General features: G+C 51.4%; 1 protein-coding gene across 2 annotated transcripts in view; it reads left to right on the top strand.

Moving 5' to 3' along the window:
* Positions 1–19,742, top strand: part of XRCC1 (X-ray repair cross complementing 1) — a 35,356-nt gene extending 15,614 nt beyond the window's left edge. For both annotated transcript variants that reach the window (XM_050771146.1, XM_050771145.1), the window contains exons 4-17: positions 8,874–9,032; positions 10,003–10,077; positions 10,174–10,285; positions 10,592–10,701; positions 10,775–10,886; positions 11,515–11,773; positions 12,116–12,232; positions 15,919–16,012; positions 16,169–16,301; positions 16,643–16,697; positions 16,792–16,931; positions 18,822–18,912; positions 19,372–19,447; positions 19,554–19,742. In XM_050771146.1, coding sequence (XP_050627103.1) covers positions 8,874–9,032; positions 10,003–10,077; positions 10,174–10,285; positions 10,592–10,701; positions 10,775–10,886; positions 11,515–11,773; positions 12,116–12,232; positions 15,919–16,012; positions 16,169–16,301; positions 16,643–16,697; positions 16,792–16,931; positions 18,822–18,912; positions 19,372–19,447; positions 19,554–19,667 — 1,647 coding nt within the window. In that variant the 3' untranslated portion in view covers positions 19,668–19,742. The remainder of the gene's footprint in view (positions 1–8,873; positions 9,033–10,002; positions 10,078–10,173; positions 10,286–10,591; positions 10,702–10,774; positions 10,887–11,514; positions 11,774–12,115; positions 12,233–15,918; positions 16,013–16,168; positions 16,302–16,642; positions 16,698–16,791; positions 16,932–18,821; positions 18,913–19,371; positions 19,448–19,553) is intronic.
* The last annotated feature ends 1,896 nt before the right edge of the window (positions 19,743–21,638 follow it).

Below are 21,638 nucleotides of genomic sequence, written 5' to 3'. Positions count from 1 at the left end.
GTTCCTTCTGGAGGCTCTAGGGGAGAATCCATTTCCTTGCCTATTTCAGCTTCTAGAGTCCATCTGCCCTCCTCAGCTTGTGGCCCTTCCTTCATCAAAGCCAGCACTCCTGTCCCTCTAATGCCTGCTTCCATTTCCATTGTCACTTCTCCAACTCTGACTCTCTTACCTTCTTTTTTTTTTCTTTTTTTTTTTTTTTTTTTTTTGAGACAGAGTCTCACTCTGTCGCCCAGTCTGGAGTGAGTGCAGTGGCGCAATCTCGGCTTACTGCAACCTCTGCCTCCCGGGTTCAAGTGATTCTTCTACCTCAGCCTCCTGAGTTGCTGGGACTACAGGTGCCTGTCACCATGCCCTGCTAACTTTTTTTTTTGTATTTTTAGTAGAGACGGGGTTTCACCATATTGGCCAGGCTGGTCTCAAACTCCTGACCTCCTGATCTGCCCTCCTTAGCCTCCTAAAGTGCTGGGATTACAGGCGTGAGCCACTGCGCCCATCTTTCTTTTACTTTTTTTATTTTTTTATTTTTATTTTTATTTATTTATTTTTTTGAGACGGAGTCTCGCTGTGTCGCCCAGGCTGGAGTGCAGTGGCCGGATCTCAGCTCACTGCAAGCTCTGCCTCCCGGGTTTTTACGCCATTCTCCTGCCTCAGCCTCCCGAGTAGCCGGGACTACAGGCGCCCGCCACCTCGCCCGGCTAGTTTTTTTTGTATTTTTTAGTAGAGACGGGGTTTCACCGTGTTAGCCAGGATGGTCTCGAACTCCTGACCTCGTGATCCGCCCGTCTCGGCCTCCCAAAGTGCTGGGATTACAGGCTTGAGCCACCGCGCCCGGCCTACTTTTTTTATTTTTGAGACAGGATTTCATTTCCGTTGCCCAGGCTGGAGTACAGTGGCATGATCTCAGCTCAATGCAACTTCTGCCTCCAAGGTTCAAGTGATTCTCCCATCTCAGCCTCCCAAGTAGCCGGGGCTACAGGTGCACACCACCACTCCTGGCTAACTTTTGTTATTTTCTGTAGAGACAGGGTTTCACTGTGTTGCCCAGGCTGGTCTCAAACTCCTGGGCTCAAGTGATCCACCCACCCGAGCCTCCCAAAGTGCTGGGATTATAGGCATGAGCCACTACACCCAGTCTTCCTTTCTTATAAAGACCCTTATGCTTGGCCCTTTTCTGTATCTTTTTTATATGTTTGTTGACAATGCTGATTTATTTTATTTATTTATTTATTTATTTATTTATTTATTTTATTTTATTTTATTTTTTTTTTTGAGACGGAGTCTCGCTCTGTCGCCCAGGCTGGAGTGCAGTGGCCGGATCTCAGCTCACTGCAAGCTCCGCCTCCCGGGTTCCCGCCATTCTCCTGCCTCAGCCTCCCGAGTAGCTGGGACTACAGGCGCCCACCACCTCGCCCAGCTAGTTTTTTGTATTTTTTAGTAGAGACGGGGTTTCACCGTGTTAGCCAGGATGGTCTCGATCTCCTGACCTCGTGATCCGCCCGTCTCGGCCTCCCAAAGTGCTGGGATTACAGGCTTGAGCCACCGCGCCCGGCCTATTTTATTTATTTTGAGAAAGAGTCTCACTCTGTTGCTCAGGCTGGAGTACAGTGACATGATCTTGGCTCACTGCAACCTCCATTTCCCAGGCTCAAGGGATTCTCCAGCCCCAGCCTCCTGAGTAGCTGAGACTATAGGTGTGAGCCACCATGCCCGGCTAATTTTTTAAAAAAATTTGGCCAGGCGTGGTGGCTCACGCCTGTAATCCCAGCACTTTGGAAGGCCGAGGTGGGCGGATCACAAGGTCAGGAGATCGAGACCATCCTGGCTAACACAGTGAAACCCTGTCTCTACTGAAAATACAAAAAATTAGCCAGGCGTGGTGGTGGGCGCCTGTAGTCCCAGCTACTGGGGAGGCTGAGGCAGGAGAATGGCATGAACCCGGGAGGCGGAGCTTGCAGTGAGCCGAGATCACGCCACTGCACTCCAGCCTGGGTGACAGAACGAGACTCCATCTCAAAACAAAAAAAAAATTTTTGTAGAGATGGGGTTTCCCTACATTGCCTGGCTGGTCTTGAACTCCTGAGCTTGAAGTGATCCTCCCACCTTGGCATCCCAAAGTACTGGGATTACAGGCCTGAGCCACTGCACCTGACTGAAAATACTTTAAAAAAAAAAAAGACTTCCCTTTTCTCATTGAATCATTTTGACTCCTTGTTGAGAATTAATTGACAATATGTGTGGGTTTATTTCTATACTCTCTTCTCTGTTCCATTGATATGTGTATTTTTCTTTATGCCAATGCCAAACTGTCTCTTTTTTAAACCATATATTTCATTTTATTTGTTTGTTTGTTTATTTATTTATTTGAGATGGGGGTCTCACTCTGTTGCTCAGGTTGGAGTACAGTGGGATGATCTCAGCCCACTGCAACCTCTGCCTCCTGGGCTCAAGTGATCCTCTCGCCTCAGCCCCCCAAGTAGCTAGTGGGAGTCACCATGCCCAGCTAAGTTTTAAATATATTTTGTAGAAATGGGGTTTCACTATGTTGCCCAGGCTGGTCTTGAACTCCTGAGGTCAAGTGATCCACCTGCTGCGGTCTCCCAAAGTGCTAGGATTACACATGTGAGCCACTGTATGTATCTGGCCTACTCTTTTGTTTTTTTGTTTTTTTGTTGTTTTTTTTTTTTTTTTTTTTTTTGAGACGGAGTCTGGCTCTGTCACCCAGGCTGGAGTGCGGTGGCCGGATCTCAGCTCACTGCAAGCTCCGCCTCCCGGGTTCACGCCATTCTCCTGCCTCAGCCTCCCGAGTAGCTGGGACTATAGGCGCCCGCCACCTCGCCCGGCTAGTTTTTTGTATTTTTTAGTAGAGACGGGGTTTCACCGTGTTAGCCAGGATGGTCTCGATCTCCTGACCTCGTGATCCGCCCGTCTCGGCCTCCCAAAGTGCTGGGATTACAGGCATGAGCCACCGCGCCCGGCCTCTTTTGTTTTTTGAAACGAGATCTCACTTTGTCACCCAGGCTGGAGTGCAGTGGCATGATCTCAGCTCACTGCAGCCTCCCAGGTTCAAGTGATTTTCCTGCCACAGCCCCTCAAGTAGCTGGGACTACAGGCTTGCACCACCATGCCCAGCTGAGTTTTGTATTTTTATAGAGATGGGGTTTTGCCACGTGGCCCAGGCTTGTCTCAAATTCCTAAGCTCAAGCAGTCTGCCTGCCTCGGCCTCCATATACTCTTCATTCATATTCCCCAAAGGTAACAAATATGTACATATTTTTTTTCTGCACTGAGCATAAATTATGTGCATGATGCCCCTTTATCCCTGAATACTCCAGTGAGTATTTCCTAAAAGCTGAGACATTTCTTACTTGACTACATTGCAATTACAAAGTTAGGAAATTAACATTGATACAGTGCTATATCATCTGATCTCAGACTTTCTTCACATTTTCTTCATTGCCCCGATAATGTTATTTACAGCAAAAGAAAATGCAGAATCATGCATTGCGTTGATTTGTCACATCTCCTTGGTTTCCATTCATTAAAAAGAGTTCCTGTGACGGCCAGGCACAGTGGCTCACGCCTGTAATCCGAGAACTTTAAGAAGCCGAGGTAGGAGGGTCACTTGAGCCCAGGAGTTAGGGACCAGCCTGGGCAACATACTGAGACCCGGTCTCTATTAAAAAATAAAAAGAAGGCCTGGTGTGCTGGCTCATGCCTGTAATCCTAGCACTTTGGGAGGCCACTGCGGGTGGATCACTTGACCTCAGGAGTTTGAGACCAGCCTGGGTAACAACGTCAAAACGCTGTCACAGAAAGAAAGAAAGAAGCTGGGCATGGGTGGCGCACGCCTGTAATCCCAGCACTTTGGGAGGCCGGGGTGGGTGGATCACCTGAGGTCAGCAGTTCACGACCAGCCTGACTAACATGGAGAAATCCCATCTCTACTAAATACAAAAAAAAAAAAAAAAAAAAGCCAGGCATGGTGGCGCAGGCCTGTAATCCGAGCTACTTGGGAGGCTGAGATGGAGAATCGTTTGTACCTGGTAGGCAGAGGTTGCAGTGAACCGAGATCGCACCATTGCACTCCAGCCTGGGCGACAAGAGTGAAACTGCATCTCAAAAAAAAATAAAAGGGAAGGAGGGAGGGAGGGAGAACGGAAGGAATGAAGGCTCCTGTGACTTTGGGTGTGTGCCTTTGATGTTTTTGAAGAGTAGAGGTCAGTGATTTTGTCAGATATCACTTACTGTACAAAATATATGATGTTTCCTTGTGATTAATTTAGGTTGCACAATTTGGCCAGAATACCACAGAAATGATGTGTAATATACAGTTGATTTTGTATATTGACTTCTCATCTTGTGACCTTCACTTACTAAACCTTGTAGTTTGTCTAGATCTCTTGGGATTTTCTGCATAGACAATCACGTCATCTGTGAAAAAAGATAGTTTTCTTTTTTCTTTTTCTCACCTTGTCACACTGACTAGTGCAATGTTGAATAGAAGTGGTGGAAGTGGATATCCTTGCTTTGTTCCTGATCTTAGGGGGAAGGCGTTGAGTCCTTCACCATTAAATATGGTGTTAGCTATAGGTTGTTTGTTTTTTATAGATGTCCTTTGTTAGGTTGAGAAAATTCTTTTCTATTTCTGGTTTGTTGAGAGCTTTTTTTTTCATGAATGTGTATTGAATCTTATCAAGTGCTTTTTCTGCTCTACAAGGTACATCTTAACAAATGAAGCTTCTGACCGGGTGCAGTGGCTCATGCCTGTTATCCCAGTGCTTTGGGAGGCCAAAGCGGGAGGATCACTTGAAATCAGGAGTTCGAGACCAGTCTGGGCATCAAGGCAAGACCCTGTCTGTCCCAAAAATAAAAACATTAGCCAGGCATGGTGGTGCATACTAGTAATCCCAGCTACTCAGAAGGCTAAGGTGGGAGGGTCCCTTGACCCCTGGAGGTGGAGGCTGCAGTGAGCTATGAGCATGCCACTGCACTTCAGCCCGGATGACAAACTGAGACGGTCGCAAAAAAAAAAAAAAAAAGGTTATGTGTTCTTTTGGCAAATGGATTTAGATCAAAATTCTACTTTTTTTTTTTTTTTTTTTTTGAGACGGAGTCTCGCTGTGTCGCCCAGGCTGGGGTGTAGTGGCGCGATCTCGGCTCACTGCCAGCTCCGCCTCCTGGGTTCACGCCATTCTCCTGCCTCAGCCTCCGAGTAGCTGGGACTACAGGCGCCCGGCTAGTTTTTTGTATTTTTAGTAGAGACGGGGTTTCACCATGTTAGCCAGGGATGGTCTCGATCTCCTGACCTCGTGATCCACCCGCCTTGGCCTCCCAAAGTGCTGGGATTACAGGTTTGAGCCACCGCGCCCGGCCAAAATTCTACTTTATTATTTCTTATTTTTTTTAAGTCAGGGTCTCACTCTGTCACCCAGGCTGGAGTCCAGTGGCATGATCATGGCTCACTGTAGCCTCAACCTCCCCAGGCTCAGGTTATCCTCCCACCTCAGCCTCCTGAGTAGCTGGGACTACAGGCACCTGCCACCGTACCTGGCTAATTTTTGTATTTTTAGTGGAGATGGGGTTTTGCCATGTTGCCTAGGCTGGTCTCAAACTCCCAGGCTCAAGCAATCTGCCTGGCTTGGCCTCCCAAAGTGCTGGGATTACAGGCATGGACAACTGTACCTGGCCAGAATTCTACTTTATAATGATAAAGACAGAATAAGTACATTTTTAGCTAAAATTTTATCATATCTGGTACGTGAATGTTTATTTACCTTTGCTGTCTTTCTAGTAAGATGGAATGGGTAGTTGTATTAGTCAAGGTGCTGCAGAGAGATAGAAGCAATAGTTTATAGATATAGATATAGATAGAAGAGATTACGAGAGTTGGGTCACATGATTATAGAGGCTGCAAAGTCCCATGATAGACTGTCTGTAAGCTGGAGAACCAGGGAAGCTGGTAGCATGGTTCAGCCCAAGTTGCAAGGCCCTAAAGCCAAGGAAGCCAGTGGTCTAACCCTCAGAGGAAATCTCGGTTCATGTGGATAGCAGCTGCCAACCACAGCTTGCCTTACCCCTTTTAGTCACTGAAAATGCAGCTTCCCTGTCAGCTCCAAATCAGGCCTTTTCTAAATAAGTATAGTCAAGGTCAGGGAGAAAGCTTCCCTTCTGTATAATTGTCTTTCTTGTTTCCTTTGCACAATCAGCTGCGCACAAAAAGAGCTATGGTTATGTTGTTTTTCTCAGCAAAAGGCTTTATTGTTCAGTTTTATAAATTTCACAGCATGTCAGTTAGAAAAGAGACTAAGTGACTAAGTCAGTAACAAAATATACCCAACCAAAAGTGGCTGCATTCATCTTTTTTTTTTTTTTGACATGGAGTCTCGCTCTGTCACCAGCCTGCAGTGCAGTGGTGCAGTCTTGGCTCACTGCAACCTCCACCTCCCAGGTTCAAGTGATTCTCCTGCCTCAGCCTCCCAAGTAGCTGGGACTACAGGCACATGCCACCACGCCCAGCTAATTTTTTGTATTTTTGGTGGAGATGGGGTTTCACCATGTTGGCCAGGATGGTCTTGATCTCCTGACCTCGTGATCCACCCACCTTGGCCTTCCAAAGTGCTGGGATTACAGGTGTGAGCCACACCATGCCCAGTCTTTTTGTTTTGTTTTGTTTTTTATTTTTTGGCAGAGTCTTGCTCTGTCATCCAGGCTGGAGTGCAGTGGCGCAATCTTGGCTCACCATCACCTCCACCTCCTGGGTTCAAGCAATTCTTGTGCCTCAGCCTCCTGAGTAGCTGGGATTATAGGTGCCCACCACCACATCCAGCTAATTTTTGTATTTTTAGTAGAGACGGGGTTTCACCATGTTGGCCAGGCTGGTCTCGAACTCCTGGCCTCTTGTCACCCAGGCTTGAGTGCAATGGTGTGATCTCAGCTCACTGCAACCTCCGCCTCCTGGGTTCAAGCAATTCTCTTGCCTCAGCCTCCTGAGTAGCTGAGACAACAGGCGCCTGCCACCATGCCCGGCTAATTTTTGTATTTTTAGTAGAGACGGGGTTTCACCATGTTGAACTCCTAATCTCAAGTGATCTGCCTTCCTTGGCCTCCCAAAGTGCTGGGATTACAGACATGAGCCACCGTGCCTGGCCTCAGCTTGAGTTTTTCAATGCAGTTTGCAAACATGAATTTCTGCTCTAAATTCCTTGAGAGAACAGACTTGTGAGGAGTTCTCCAGAGAAGAATTTTCACCTTTTCTTTGGTGTCCCCCCAAGCTAAGGTCAAGACAGGCCTCCCAGGGACTCTTTCCACAGGTGCATTTCCTGTTCATTTAACTAGTGTGGGCATTGCCTTTGGGGAGTCCTCAGTTCTGTGCAATGTGGTGAGGATCTCTGAGATGCCATTCTCCCTTGCTTGGAGCCTGGGTTTTCTCTCTTGTTCTCTTTCACCACCAAGTGCATAACCCTTAAAGATCAAGTTCTAGCTGGGTGTGGTGGCTTATGCGTGTAATTCCTTAGCTTTGGGAGGCTGAGGTGAGAGGATCGTTTGAGGCCAGGAGTTCAGGACCAGCCCGGGCAACATAGCAAGACCCTGCCTCTACAAAAAATAAAAAATTAGCCAGGTGTGGTGTTGTGCATCTCTCGATCCAGCTACTCAGAGGCCAAGGTGGGAGAATCACTTGAGCCTTGGAGGTCGAGGCTGCAGTGAGCTATGATCGTACCACTGCACTCTAGCCTGGGTGACAGAGAAAGACCCTGTTTCTTAAAAAAAATAAAAATAATAAATAAAATCAAGTTTTTGCCACCTGAGATCAGCACCATGACAAACTACCAACATTAGTGCTGCCGGGTCAGACAGGGTCCTGCCAGGAGACTAAAACCACACCAGTTATTTTAACAGAGAATTTAGTAGAAAGAACCAGTAACTAGGTGTTACTGGAAGACTAAGATATGAAGGAGAAGCTTCATATCAGCAGGGAGTAGCTACCACTCCCAGGGTTGGGGGAACAAAAGAGAGGGGCAGGAATTGTTAAAACGTAGATGTTTGGAAACTTGGAGGTGGGGCCCCAGGAGCTGAAATTCAGATCATTTGAGGAGGGCTTTCTCCCCCAGCGGCTGCTGAGAGGGGCTGAACGAGGCTGTTTCTGGAGGTACTGGGACACTGCAAACTGGATACATCCGCTGCTGCAGGCAGGAACCACTGCAGAAGCTGAAGCTTAACTAGGGGTGATGCTCACAGGATCTGCAAATGCAGGAGGAGCAGGTCCCTCCTCCCTCCTGCAGCCTTGCAGCCTCTCTCTCTCGCTCCCCCTATTGGCAGAGCCTGGTCATGATCAGCTAGGGAAGCAGAAACGTGGTTTACCAAGTGCAGGCCCAGATCACGGAGATGAGTTGTAGAGGGTAGGGTTGAGCTGAGAAACAATCACTTAATACTTAGTGCAGCTCCTCTGACTCTTTGGATTCTGTTCTCTCATTTCCAGTCTCTAGTAATTCCCCTTGCCTTGCCGCTGACTCACCTGTACATTTCCAAAAGGTGTTTGAATATTGTTCCAGTTTACCAAGTATTCTCTCCCGGGAAAATTCCTTAGGACATGTAGCCTGCTGTATTGCCAGATATATGGAAGACTCCATGGGAGAATTTAGATAAGGGTCGCTCACATCTGGAGGATAAAAAGATCCCTCTGGGGCCTGTGTCAGGGCAGGACTGACTCAAGGCCCAGAAACAAAGGAAGGGTCTGGGGCCATCGAGGCCCAAGCTACATTCTAGTGGCTCCTAGTCCCCTACATGGGCCCTGTGCCCTCTTCCCCAGCCCCTAGAAGTTCTCATCTAAGCCAACCTGCCCTGGTTCTCATTCACTGTGGTTTCTCCCACCCCAGGTGCTTCTGGTCACCTCATCTTTCATGTCCCCTTCTGAGAGCCGCAGTGGCTCAAACCCCAACCGCGTTCGCATGTTTGGGCCTGACAAGCTGGTCCGGGCAGCCGCCGAGAAGCGCTGGGACCGGGTCAAAATTGTCTGTAGCCAGCCCTACAGCAAGGTACCTAGGGTGCAGAGTCCTTGGTCCTGGGCAAGGAGGGAAATAAGGGCCAATGTTGAGTCTGCTCAACATTGAGGGCCAATAGGGTGGGGAGGAGCAGACAGCTGGTGTCCCTTGGGATTATGGGGAGACTGGATTACTGTGTTCCCCGAAATGGGTTTGGAATCTTTCCTGTAATGAGAAGTTTCATCTCCTGGAGGGAATCTGGGAAGGGTGAACTGTAGCATCTCAGAGGGCAATTGGAGGAGGGGAACTGACTTGTTAGGAAGGTGGCCTAGTAGAGTGGGCCTAGTAGTTAACATCAGGAGGTCTGGAGTCTGATTACTGAGTTCACATCCTGGCTCTACCACTTTTTAGGTTTGTGATCTTGGGCAAGTGGCTTACCTTTTCTGGGCCTCCATTTCCTGATCCTTATAGGGTGGCTGTAGGTTAGGGAATGCTAAAAGCTGTGGTATCAGTAAGACTGGAGTATGTGATGATGCCACACAATAAAGGTGTGCTTCTTGCCCAGGTAACTGTCCTGGGGAGTGTTTAGCCTGTCAGCTGGCTTCTCCTTATGAGGTCATGCAGGGACCCAGGCTTCTCCCATTTTCTGGCCCTGCATCCAGCTGGCAGAGGAGGAGAGAGCCTGGAACACTTCTGTGTTCCAGAAGTAGCACGCAGCACTCCCTCCCATTCCACAGGCAGGAGTTTGTGCATAGGGCAGTGGATTCGCTGGGACACCCAGTAGACTCTGCCAGTTGCTCAAAGAGCTAATGTGTGAAAAGGGCTTGGAGCCAGACTCAGAGTTAGGGCTCAGTCACAACAGCTAAATCCTATAATCATCATCACCATCACCAGGGCCCCTCCTTCAACATGGGTGTTCATGAGAGGGAAAGAGCCAGGAAGGGGTTTCCCTGAGTGAAAGGGTCTTTGAGCCTAGCCTCTGTCCTTGGGCCAGACTCCCTGACTCCCACCCCTCCTTTCCCAGGACTCCCCCTTTGGCTTGAGTTTTGTACGGTTTCATAGCCCCCCAGACAAAGATGAGGCAGAGGCCCCGTCCCAGGTAAGCTGTACCCGTCGCTCCCCATGGCCTTCTCCCTGCCTCTCCACCCCCACCTGCCAGCAGCCCACCTATAACACTGAACTTGCGGGACCTTAGAAGGTGACAGTGACCAAGCTCGGCCAGTTCCGTGTGAAGGAGGAGGATGAGAGCGCCAACTCTTTGAGGCCGGGGGCTCTCTTCTTCAGCCGGATCAACAAGACATCCCCAGGTGAGCTCGGACAACCTGGGTCCTGAGTGAGTAGGGTTGAGACCTAGACTCGTGGGTTTGAGGGTAGAGGGGGCTGGGGCTCAGATTCCTGGGTCTGAGGGAGGAGGGTAGTGGAGTCCTGTATGGGGTCTCAGGGTGGAGGAAGGTGGGCCTGGCCTCTTGTGTCCTGAGGGATGAGGGGTCTGGGGGCTGGGACTCCTGGATCATGGGTGGGATTTGGGAACAGTACTCTGTGTCCCATAGATGGGAGTGAAAGGGTCTTGGGGCTCAGCCCTCTCATCCTGAATCCACTTTCTGCCTTCATAGTCACAGCCAGCGACCCGGCAGGACCCAGCTATGCAGCTGCTACCCTCCAGGCCTCTAGTGCTGCCTCCTCAGCCTCTCCAGTCTCCAGGGCCATAGGCAGCACCTCCAAGGTGAAATCATCAGACTTTGGTGGGGTGGAGGAGGAGAGAAGCTGGAGGCCTCAACCCATCCCCATCCCCTCAGCCCCAGGAGTCTCCCAAAGGGAAGAGGAAGTTGGATTTGAACCAAGAAGAAAAGAAGACCCCCAGCAAACCACCAGCCCAACTGTTGCCATCTGTTCCCAAGAGACCTAAATGTAACCTAACTAGATCCCTTGTTCCCATAGGAGCCTGTGCTCCTGTGGCCTAGGGGAAGAGGGGCTGGAGTCTGCTGTCCTGAATCTGAGGGAGAAAGGGCTGGGGGCCTGGACCCCTGGGTCTGAGGGGGAGGGGCTGGGGGCCTGGATTCCTGAATCTGAGGGAGGAGGGACTGGGGCCTGGGCCCCTGGGTCTGAGGGAGGAGGGGTTGGGGACCTGAACCCCTGGGTCTGAGGGAGGAGAGGTTGGGGCCTGGACCCCTGGGTCTGAGGGAGGAGGGGCTGGGACCTGGGCCCCTGGGTCTGAGGGAGGAGGGGTTGGGGGGCCTGAACCCCTGGGTCTGAGGGAGGAGAGGTTGGGGCCTGGACCCCTGGGTCTGAGGAAGGAGGGGCTGGGGGCCTGGACCCCTGGGTCTGAGGAAGGAGGGGCTGGGGACCTGGACCCCTGGGTCTGAGGAAGGAGGGGCTGGGGACCTGGACCCCTGGGTCTGAGGGAGGAGGGGCTGGGGCCTGGATTTCTGGGTCTGAGGGAGGAGGGGCTGGGGCCTGGACTGCTGGGTCTGAGGGAGGAGGGCCTGGGGGTTGAGTCCCAGTGGTGGTAACTGAATCTACTCTTTGGCTTCTCCAGTACCAGCTCCCACTCGTACCCCAGCCGCAGTCCCAGTCCCTGCCCCAGCACAGGGGGCAGTGACAGGCAAGCCCCGAGGAGAAGGCACCGAGCCCAGACGACCCCGAGCTGGCCCAGAGGAGCTAGGGAAGATCCTTCAGGGTGTGGTAGTGGTGCTGAGTGGCTTCCAGAACCCATTCCGCTCTGAGCTGCGAGATAAGGCCCTAGAGCTTGGGGCCAAGTACCGGCCAGACTGGACCCAGGACAGCACGCATCTCATGTAGGCTAGCACCCCACTGTCTGTGCCGCTACAGTTTCTCCCTCAGCTTCCTGTGTCTCCTCCACCTTGTGCTTTCTCTGTGTCCACTATGCTGCATGCTTTCTCTCTCTCTCACTCGCTTTCTTTCTCGCTTGCACTCTGTAGCCTTTGTCTTCTCTCTGATTTTTGCATCTCTCCCTTGGTCTCCAACCTCTTTTTATTTCTCCCACCTCGATCTCACGATCTCTCTCTCTCTCTCTCTCTCTCTCTCTCTCTGTCTCCCTCTGTCTCCCCTGTCTCTCTCATTCCTCTTTGCCCCTCAGATCACACCTAACTGACATCCTCACTTCTGCCCCCCACCAGCTGTGCCTTTGCCAACACCCCCAAGTACAGCCAGGTCCTAGGCCTGGGAGGCCGCATCGTGCGTAAGGAGTGGGTGCTGGACTGTCACCGCATGCGTCGGCGGCTGCCCTCCCGAAGGTGAGGCCACACACACACCAACCCTGCTCCTTATTCTGTGCTGGGCAATGCCAGGGATCTGGAGAGGAGTCAGACCGGAGCCTGCCAGCGGAAACACAGGTGGTCCCAGCCCAGAATCAACAGATTACTGAGAGGAGTGGGGCAGGGGCTGGGGTACTCCAGATGAGGGAAGGAGGACCTGCCTGGGAGGTCACAGGGCTCTGTGAAGCCTGCTTATCAGAAAAGTCTGGAGGAGTAGTTTGTGCAAAGACTCAGGGGTGGTAGAACAAGTGCTGGGGTCCATATTCATTCATTCAAAGTGAGGCCCGGTGCAGTAGTTCATGCCTGTAATCCCAGCACTCTGGGAGCTGAGGCAAGTGGATCACTTGAGGTCAGGAGTTCGAGGACCAGCCTGGCCAACATGGTGAAACGCTGTCTCTACTAAAAATACAAAAATTAGCTGGGTGTGGTGGTGCATGCGTATAATCCCAGCTACTTGGAAGGCTAAGGCAGGAGAATCGGTTGAACCCGGGAGCCAAAATCGTACCACTGCCCTCTAGCCTGGGGGACAAAGCGAGACTCCATCTCAACAAAAAAACCCTCAAAAACTAAAATGAGTCCCAGAAGCCTCTGCTTGGTGCCAGGCTGGACTGTGCAAGGCTGAGGATCCAGTCATTGAGCCCTGCCCTTGAAGGCTTCTCACTTTGATGAGGGATCAGAATTGTAACAGTGGAGTGGAGGCTCTATGGGGTGGCCTGCAGAGAGCGAGGGGTCTTCAAGGTCCCAGGAGAGATTTTTCAGGCTGAACAGAGGCAGAGAACATGCTGGGCAGAGGAGACAAGGTCAGGGCAGCCTATTGGCTGCCTGGAGGAGTTGTAGGTGAGGCTGAGCTTACGTAGGGCAAGAAGTGGCAGGAAAAATGGGACTGGGGCAGTAGGAACCACAGAAGGCTTTGGACTGAGCACAGCAGGCTCAGATCTGAGGCCCGTGGATTGGAGGGGAGGCTGGATTGTACTCTATGGCCTGAGTGTGTTCAGAAGTTAGCTGTACCTGGTGTATTTGAGAAATGATCTGCCTTGGGGGATAATGAGGCTGCGAGGTGGGTAGGCTCAGGTCAGAAGGGGCGTCTGGAGCCCGGCCTACACACTGGGCTCCATACAGCTTCACAGAACCCTCATCTGTTGTTCAGGAATCCAAACATCTCTAGAAGCTGAAAGTTCTTTTCTAGGTTCAGCACAAACTCATTTCGCTGCAGTCATCCTGAACTAATGTGAGGCTATTTGCGGACTTTTTTTTTTTTTTATCCCCTTAAGTGTGTCATGGTCTTAACTACAGAAACATTAGTGGGTTTGATCATGGGGTGCTCCCCCAGGCCCTACTGGGAGTTTATGTAACAATCTGTATGCCAGCCATTTGCCTCTCTGAAATCTGAAAGATTCAAAATTCTGAAGCCCATCCAGCTCCAGGGCCCTCCTCTGTGAGCAGAGGGGAATCACTGAAGGTTTGATGGCAGCAGGGCAGGCTCTGTTGGGAGGGATGGACTGTCAAGGGGAGGCTGCAGGTAGGGACTCCTGAGTAGGCTGGGGCCTCAGGAACAGAAGAGGGGATGGGCTGGTGCTATATTTGGGGCAGAAGGAACCAGATATGCGTTATTATCTACCTGGGAGAGCTTAAGGAGGGCATGAAAGAAAAGGGAAAAAGACAATGTTGGATTTGCAACTGGTCTTAACAAAAAGAATTCACAAAGCATTTTATATTTTTAAAAATTCTGGCTTGTACTCATTTGTAAAATTAAAAAAAAAAAAAAATAACTATATGATGCGGGCAACGTAGTGAGACCCCATCCCTACAAAGCATGAAAAAAATTTTCCAGGTATGGTGGCACATACCTGTAGTCCTAGCTACTTGGGAGGCTGAGGTGGTAGGATCACTTGAGCCCAGGAGGTCAAGGCTGCAATGAGCCATAATTGCACCACTACACTCTAGTCTAGGCAGCAAATCAAGACCTTATCTCAAAAATAAAAATTGGGCTGAGTACGGTGGCTCACGCCTGTAATCCCAGCACTTTGGGAGGCCGAGGCGAGTGGATCGCTTGAGGTCAGGAGTTTGAGACCAGCCTGGCCAACATGGTAAAACCCCATCTCTACCAAAAAATACAAAAATTAGCTGGGCATGGTGGCGCACACCTGTAGCCCCAGCTACTCTGGAGGCTGAGGTGGGAGAATCCCTTGAACCTGGGAGGTGGGGGTTGAAGTGAGTCGAGATCACGCCACTGTACTCCAGCCTGGGGACAAAGCGAGACTCTGTCTCAATAAATAAGCCGACTTTGACTGTTAATGAACTACTACATTTTAAATCCTCTGAATCTCCTGTAAGGCACCGTTTTATGAGTGTGACTTACCCAAACAGCATTTCACTAGCTTTAAAACAACCAAATTAAATGCAGAAGGGTCTTAACACGTATGTCTCCGAAAAATGGAACTAATACATTCATTTGCTTCTGCATACCTTCCTATGGCTTAGGGCAGATTAAATAATCTCTCTGTGCCTTAGTTTCCTCATCTGTAAAATGGGGCTAAAAATAGCACCTACCTCAGGATTCAGTGACTCAGTATTTGTCACGTGCTACCTGGCATGTAGGAAGTCCCATGTAAGTGTCAATCTGCTACTGTTGTTAGAGCTGGGAAAATTCTTTTCCTGGAATGTTAGTGGCTTAAGGAACCATGATTATAGTGTTGGGGTCTTTAAAACGTATTTGCTTTGAGATTTTCCCCTTAAATGGTGGGTATTTTCCTAATGAGAAACTGACTTTGATTCTCAAAGGGGAAAGTTCTGATTTATCGTTCCTTTCTGAATTGAGACATTTCTTCCCCAAGAAGGGGGGAATGCCGGGTGCAGTGGCTCATGCCTGTAATCCCAGCACTTTGGGAGGCTGAGGTGGGTGGATCACTCGAGGTCAGGAGTTCGAGACCATCCTGGCCAATGTGGTGAAACCCCGTATGTACTTAAACAAAACAAAACAAAAAACACAAAATTAGCCAGGCGTGGTGGCACATGCCCTGTTAACCCAGTTACTGGGGAGGCTGAGGCAGAAGAATCGCTTGAACCCCGGGAGGTGGAGGTTGCAGTGAGCCAAGATCACACCACTGCACTCTATCCTGGGTGACAGAGTGAGATGTTGTCTCAAAAAAAAAAAAAAGGCTGGGAGTGGTGGCTCACGCCCAGCACTTTCAGAGACCGAGGGGGGCGGATCACGAGGTCAGGAGATCGAGACCATCCTGGCCAACATGGTGAAACCCCATCTCTACTAAAATACAAAAAGTTAGCCAGGCGTGGTGGTGTGCACCTGTAATCCCAGCTGCTAGGGAGGCTGAGGCAGGGTAGTCGCTCAAACCTGGAGGCGGAGATTGCAGTGAGCCGAGATCAGACCACTGCACTTCAGCCTGGTGATGGAATGGGACTCTGTCTTTAAAAAAAAAAAAAAAAAAAGAGGGAGGGGGAAGAAAGGGGGTGCCCAGGTCTGCAGGGCAGGTGGCTGGGCTAACTGGGTTCACTGGGGCCTTCCTGAGCTGGGAGGGAATGGGCTGGGAGCAAGACCATGAAGCCCACCAGAGTGAGTCTTTAGTAAACACCAGTGGCTGTTGCCTCCTGAATGCCCTCCCCGCTTCCCTCGGGCCTGTTTGTCTGAGGCCTGATTCCTCCCCTAGGTACCTCATGGCAGGGCCAGGCTCCAGCAGCGAGGAGGATGAGGCCTCCCACAGCGGCAGCAGTGGAGATGAAGCCCCCAAGCTTCCTCGAAAGGTCTGATGCCCGTTGTCCAGTGGGGGAGGGTGTAGTGGGAGGATGACATGGGTCTGCTGTGGCACCCCAAACTTCCCATTCCTGCCTCTTGCAGGTACCCCTGCATCACACCCACACTGTTCCTGCCCTCCTCACCCACCCACTCTCCCTCCTCAGCGCCCCCAGACCAAAACCAAACCCACTCAGGCAACGGGACCCAGCTTACCCCAGAAGCCCCCATCCCCTGAAGAGACCAAAGCAGCCTCACCAGTGCTCCAGGAAGATATAGACATTGAGGGGGAACAGTCAGGTCAGACTCTGAGGGAGGAGGAGCTGGGGCCTGGACTCCTATGTCTGAGGGAGGAAGGGCTGAGTCCTGGACTCCTGGGTCTGAGGGAGGAGGGCCTGGGGCCTGGACTCCTGGGTCTGAGGGAGGAAGGGCTGGGTCCTGGACTCCTGGGTCTGAGGGAGGAGGGATTGGGGCCTGGACTCCTGGGTCTGAGGGAGGAGGGGGTAGGGGCCCAGATGACTGGATCTGGAGGGCAGTTTAGGCCGGGGGCATGAGATGCCTGGGTCTGTGCCACGCTGGGAGAGCTGCCAGTCTTCCTAGGAGATAAGGCAGCCTTGCACTGACTGAGCTTCTACTTGTAGAAGGACAGGACAACGGGGCGGAAGATTCTGGGGACACAGAGGATGAGCTGAGGAGGTAGGGCTGAGGCTGGGGGTTGGGGTGTCCCTGGCCTTGGGTGTAGGGGAGGCTGCCCTGCATGCTCACTCTCTACTCCTCTGGGCACCTCCAGGGTGGCTGAGCAGAAGGAACACAGACCGCCCCCTGGCCAGGAGGAGAACGGGGAAGACCCATATGCAGGCTCCACGGATGAGAACACGGACGATGAGGAACACCAGGAGCCACCTGATCTGCCAGTCCCTGAGCTCCCAGGTGGGAAATCCCCCCATCCCTCCTGAAGCAGCATTTTCCCTTCTCAGTTCTCAACTGGGACTTGCCCTGGCCAACCCTGGGGTCACTGCTGTCCCTGTGTCTTGCCTCCCCTCTCCTTCCTCAACCCACTCCCTGCCTCAGCACCTCCAGGTCCTGCTAGGCTTGTTCCCTTCCCTTCAGCATCCTCTCTGTGTCTTGCCTTTTTCTCCCCTCCAGATTTCTTGTGCTGACCACTCCCCTTGCAGCCATGTGCCAGGTGTGACCTCCTTTTTTTCACATCAGGGGTGAGGGTCCCACCCTCATGCTAGTGATTCACTTGCCCAGGTGCCGTTCTATTGGTCTGGGGTGAAGCCGGACACACCAGGTGACAGGGGCACTGCTCTCTGTCAGGCCCTGGGTGGGCGCACACCAGTGTTGGCTTTAACATCAGCCATCACTCTGGACATGGATGCTGTCTGCACACATTGTGTGTGTGCATTTCCAGTGTAAAATAATAAGAACGAAAGAGAATGGGGAAACTCTGCAGGGAGTTGTGGGATGGGGGGCAGGGAGGCAGAGCTTGTTTGAGAATGAAGGGAGCAGAGGAAAGGCAGCCAGGGGCTGTGCAGAGGTGTGGTTCGCGGACTTCCAGAAGAGCCGTTTCCAGCCAGTTTCTCTTGGGTGATGGGCAGGAAGATGCTTTGATTCTCCAAAGCCCCTAAAGTGGCATCAGCAAATTGATGGCCTAGAGAGTCACCTTAAAATGGAAAGGAGCAACCCCAAAAGTCAGAGCAAGAAAGGCACTGGTTGGAAAGGAGAGCAAAGGTGAAGAAGTGGCAGATACTGATGTTTCCAGCCTGGACTAAGCTCATTAAGTGGCTCCAGGCAGGCCAGGCATGGTGGCTCACCCCGTACTTTGAGAAGCCGAGGTGGGAGGATTGCTTGAGTCCAAGAGTTCAAGACCAGCCTTGGCAACATAGTGAGATGAGACCGCCCCTCCCTCTCACCCGTCTTTTTGTTTTTGTTTTTTTTTTTTTTTTTTGAGACGGAGTCTGGCTCTGTCACCCAGGCTGGAGTGCAGTGGCTGGATCTCAGCTCACTGCAAGCTCCGCCTCCCGGGTTCACGCCATTCTCCTGCCTCAGCCTCCCGAGTAGCTGGGACTACAGGCGCCCACCACCGCGCCCGGCTAGTTTTTTGTATTTTTTAGTAGAGACGGGGTTTCACCGTGTTAGACAGGATGGTCTCGATCTCCTGACCTCGTGATCCGCCCGTCTCGGCCTCCCAAAGTGCTGGGATTACAGGCTTGAGCCACCGCGCCCAGCCCCTCTCACCCGTCTTTACAAAAAGTTTTAAAAATTAGCTGAGCATAGTGGTGTGCACCTGTAGTTCTGGCTACTCAGGAGGCTGAGGTGGGAGGATTGCTTGAGCCCAAGAGTAACATGTCAATACCCCATCTATCTACAAAAAGTTTAAAAATTAGCCGGGCGTGGTGGCACACACCTGCAATCCCAGCTACTGGGGAGGCTGAGATGGAAGAATCACTTGAGCCCAGGAGGCAGAGGTTGCAGTGAGGCAAGATCACGCCACTGCACTCCAGCCTGGGCGACAGAGTGAGCCCTTGTCTTAAAAAGGAAAGAGAGAGAGAGATAAGTGGCTCCCGCCTGTCTGTCAGAAACAAATCGCAATAATAGTCATTGTATCTTATACTGTTAAAGCAAACCAACCAACCAACCTGCCTACCTCCCCAGAAGGCTCTGATGGGCCGCTGGGCAGGGGCCACTGCCCGCCATCAATCCCTGCCCACATGTGGACAGCCCTCTTCTCAGCTGCTGGGTCAGCCTTGTCACTCCTGTCTGGTCCTGGGAACTCCTGGGGCCTCACGCTTACCTTAGCCCCCTTCTCTCCTGCAGATTTCTTCCAGGGGAAGCACTTCTTCCTTTACGGGGAGTTCCCTGGTGATGAGCGGCGGAAACTCATCCGATATGTCACGGCCTTCAATGGGTGAATCTCCAGGGACTGGGGTGGGGAAGGGGTGATGGGTCCAGGGGAGGGCTCAGGGACCTGCTGGGAGGGGTGGGGGTGTGGGAAAGAAGACCATCAGAAGGATGGAGAAGGGCCATGCCCAGCAGGTGAGCACAGGCCATGGAATCCGAATGCCAGCTTGCCCACCGCTGGCAGCCCAGGATACGTTGCTTGCCTCAGTTTCCTCTTCTCTACAGTGAGGATCCCTACCCCTACCCCTGCTTCTGAAAGGGCTGGCCTGAGGATTAGCCACTGTGGGAGCTCTGGTCATTGTAGCTATGGCAAGATGGATACATGGAAGAATGGAGTCACCACAGGCAGCCTAGAGGGGGAATATGTGGGGACAGTGTGAGGACAGCCATTGAGAGTGGCTGGGGAGTAGGATGTCAGTGCTGATTCCCTGATGTGCCTTCTACCTCTTTTCTTCTCTCCCACCAGGGAACTCGAGGACTATATGAGCGACCGGGTTCAGTTTGTGATCACGGCACAGGAATGGGATCCCAGCTTTGAGGAGGTGAGTACCAAAGAGGCAGAGAATAGGAGACCCTGGCACACCTTTGCATCTCCTCCGTCCTCCCCTTGATGACACATTCCTGTATGGACTCCACCCCACCTTGCAGGCCTTGATGGATAACCCCTCCCTGGCATTTGTTCGTCCCCGATGGATCTACAGTTGCAACGAGAAACAGAAGTTACTTCCTCACCAGCTCTATGGAGTGGTGCCACAGGCCTGAAGTATGTGCTACACACACACACACACACACACACACACACACACAAAAGATGCATTTAATAAAGATGAGTTGGTTTGGAGCAGCTGCCTATTCTCACCCAGGAGTCTCCCAAAACGCTAAGAGGCTCCCTGGGACCTGGGGAAGAATGCTGGGCATCTCCATCAGAGATCTAGTAGAGAAGGAACTATTTGTCTCTTCTGCTTGGCTCCTTATCCTTGTGCTGGCAAGAGGCAGGGAACTGGGAATCTGACTGTCAGCACTGCCCCTCAACTTGTTCTGGCCCTGTGAGCCACACCTGTGTCTTGGCTGTCCCTTCGTGGCTGGAGGCCTCGGTACCCATGAGGCCAGTCTCTCTCCTGAAGCCTCAGCATCCCCAGGCCAGGGATAGTGCCTTTCCTCCAGGGTTTTCAGAAGTAGCTGTATAATGAATGTCACCACCGTGGTTTTACATCACCTAATTTAGGAGGTAGAATGGGAGGAAAGGACATTTTAAGCAACCCACTCAAACCCTGGACCCCCTTCAAGGCTCCACCACATTTAAGTGGGAATTGAGCTGATTGTGAGGGAATCAGGGCAGAGGATGGGATGGTGCTCTAGGCAGAGGCCACAGCATGGGTCAGGAGGTGGGAAGCAGCCTGAGGCAGGCAGAAGAACATTGCTGCCTTTGGTGAAGAGGCTTTGGGGGCAGATTTAGAAAGCCAGGCACAGTCCTTGCAGCTCTGCTGTCCCGTGTGATCACCACTGGGTACAGGTAGCTATTTAAATTAATTGAAATGAAATGAAATGTAAACTTCACTTCTGTAGTCACAGTGGCCATGCATTTCAGTTGCTCAGTGGCTACTGTATTGGGCCAGTGGCTACTGTATTGGGCAGCACAGAGAACATTTGCATCACTCTAGAAAGGTCTTTTGGACAGGGCTGGCCTGAAGGTCTGTGAACTCCAGGCTGAGAAGCCTGGACTTTAATCTGAGGGTGGGAAGGTTAGGAGGGGGTTTGAACAGGACAGAGGCCAGGGTCAGAGGTAGGTTTGAGATCTGACCTTTGGGTAACCTTTTCTTGGACATTCCAAGCCCTTTCCCAACTTTTGCCTCATCAACCAAGGGTTACCAGTCTCACTCCTGTCTCTTTCTGATGAGGATGGTTTTATATTATTATTAGAGACAGAGTCTTGCTCTGTTGCCCAGGCTGAAGTGCAGTGGTGCAATCACTGCTTACTCAGCCTCGATCTCCTGGGCCCAAGCGATCTTCCTCCTTCCGCCTCCTGAGTAGGTGGGACTACAGGCGTGTACCACCACACCTGAGAAATTTTCTCTTTTTTGTAGAGATGGACTCTCACTATGTTGCCCAGGCTGGCCTCAAACTCCTGGCCTCAAGCAATCTTCCCGCCTTGGCCTCCTAAAGTGCTGGGATTACAGGTGTTGAGCCACCGCGCCCAGCTAAGCGTGGCTTTAGACTTCACGTTTACTCATTCATTTGCTCATTCACACTCCTACCGATAACTCACCATGTTAGTTTTGTACTACTGCTGTAACAAATTATCACAAACTCAGTGGCTTAAAACAATAGAAATTTATGATCTTATAGGTTTGGAGGTCTGAAGTGCAAAATGGGTATCCTTGGGCTAAAAATCAAGGTAGGCAGGGCTGCGTTCCTTCTGGAGGTTTGAGGGGAGAATCTGCTTTCTTGTCTTTTCCAGCTTCTAGAAGCCGCCCACATTCCATTCCCCTTCTATATTCCAGGCCTGCAATGGCCTATTGAGTCCTTCTCATATCCCATCACCCTGACCTTGACTCTTCTGTTCCGTATTTCCACATGTAAAGATCTTTGTGATTGTAGACCAGGTGCAGTAGCTCACGCCTGTAATCCCAGCACTTTGGGAGGCCGAGGCAGGCGGATCACCCAAGGTTGGGAGTTTGAGACCAGCCTGACCAACATGGAGAAACTCCATCTCTACTAAAAATACAAAATGAG

Source organism: Macaca thibetana, chromosome 19 (genome assembly GCF_024542745.1).
Source record: "Macaca thibetana thibetana isolate TM-01 chromosome 19, ASM2454274v1, whole genome shotgun sequence".
Taxonomy (NCBI): Eukaryota; Metazoa; Chordata; class Mammalia; order Primates; family Cercopithecidae; genus Macaca; species Macaca thibetana.
Note: the sequence above shows the minus strand (reverse complement) of the source record. Positions and strands in the feature narration are given on the sequence as shown.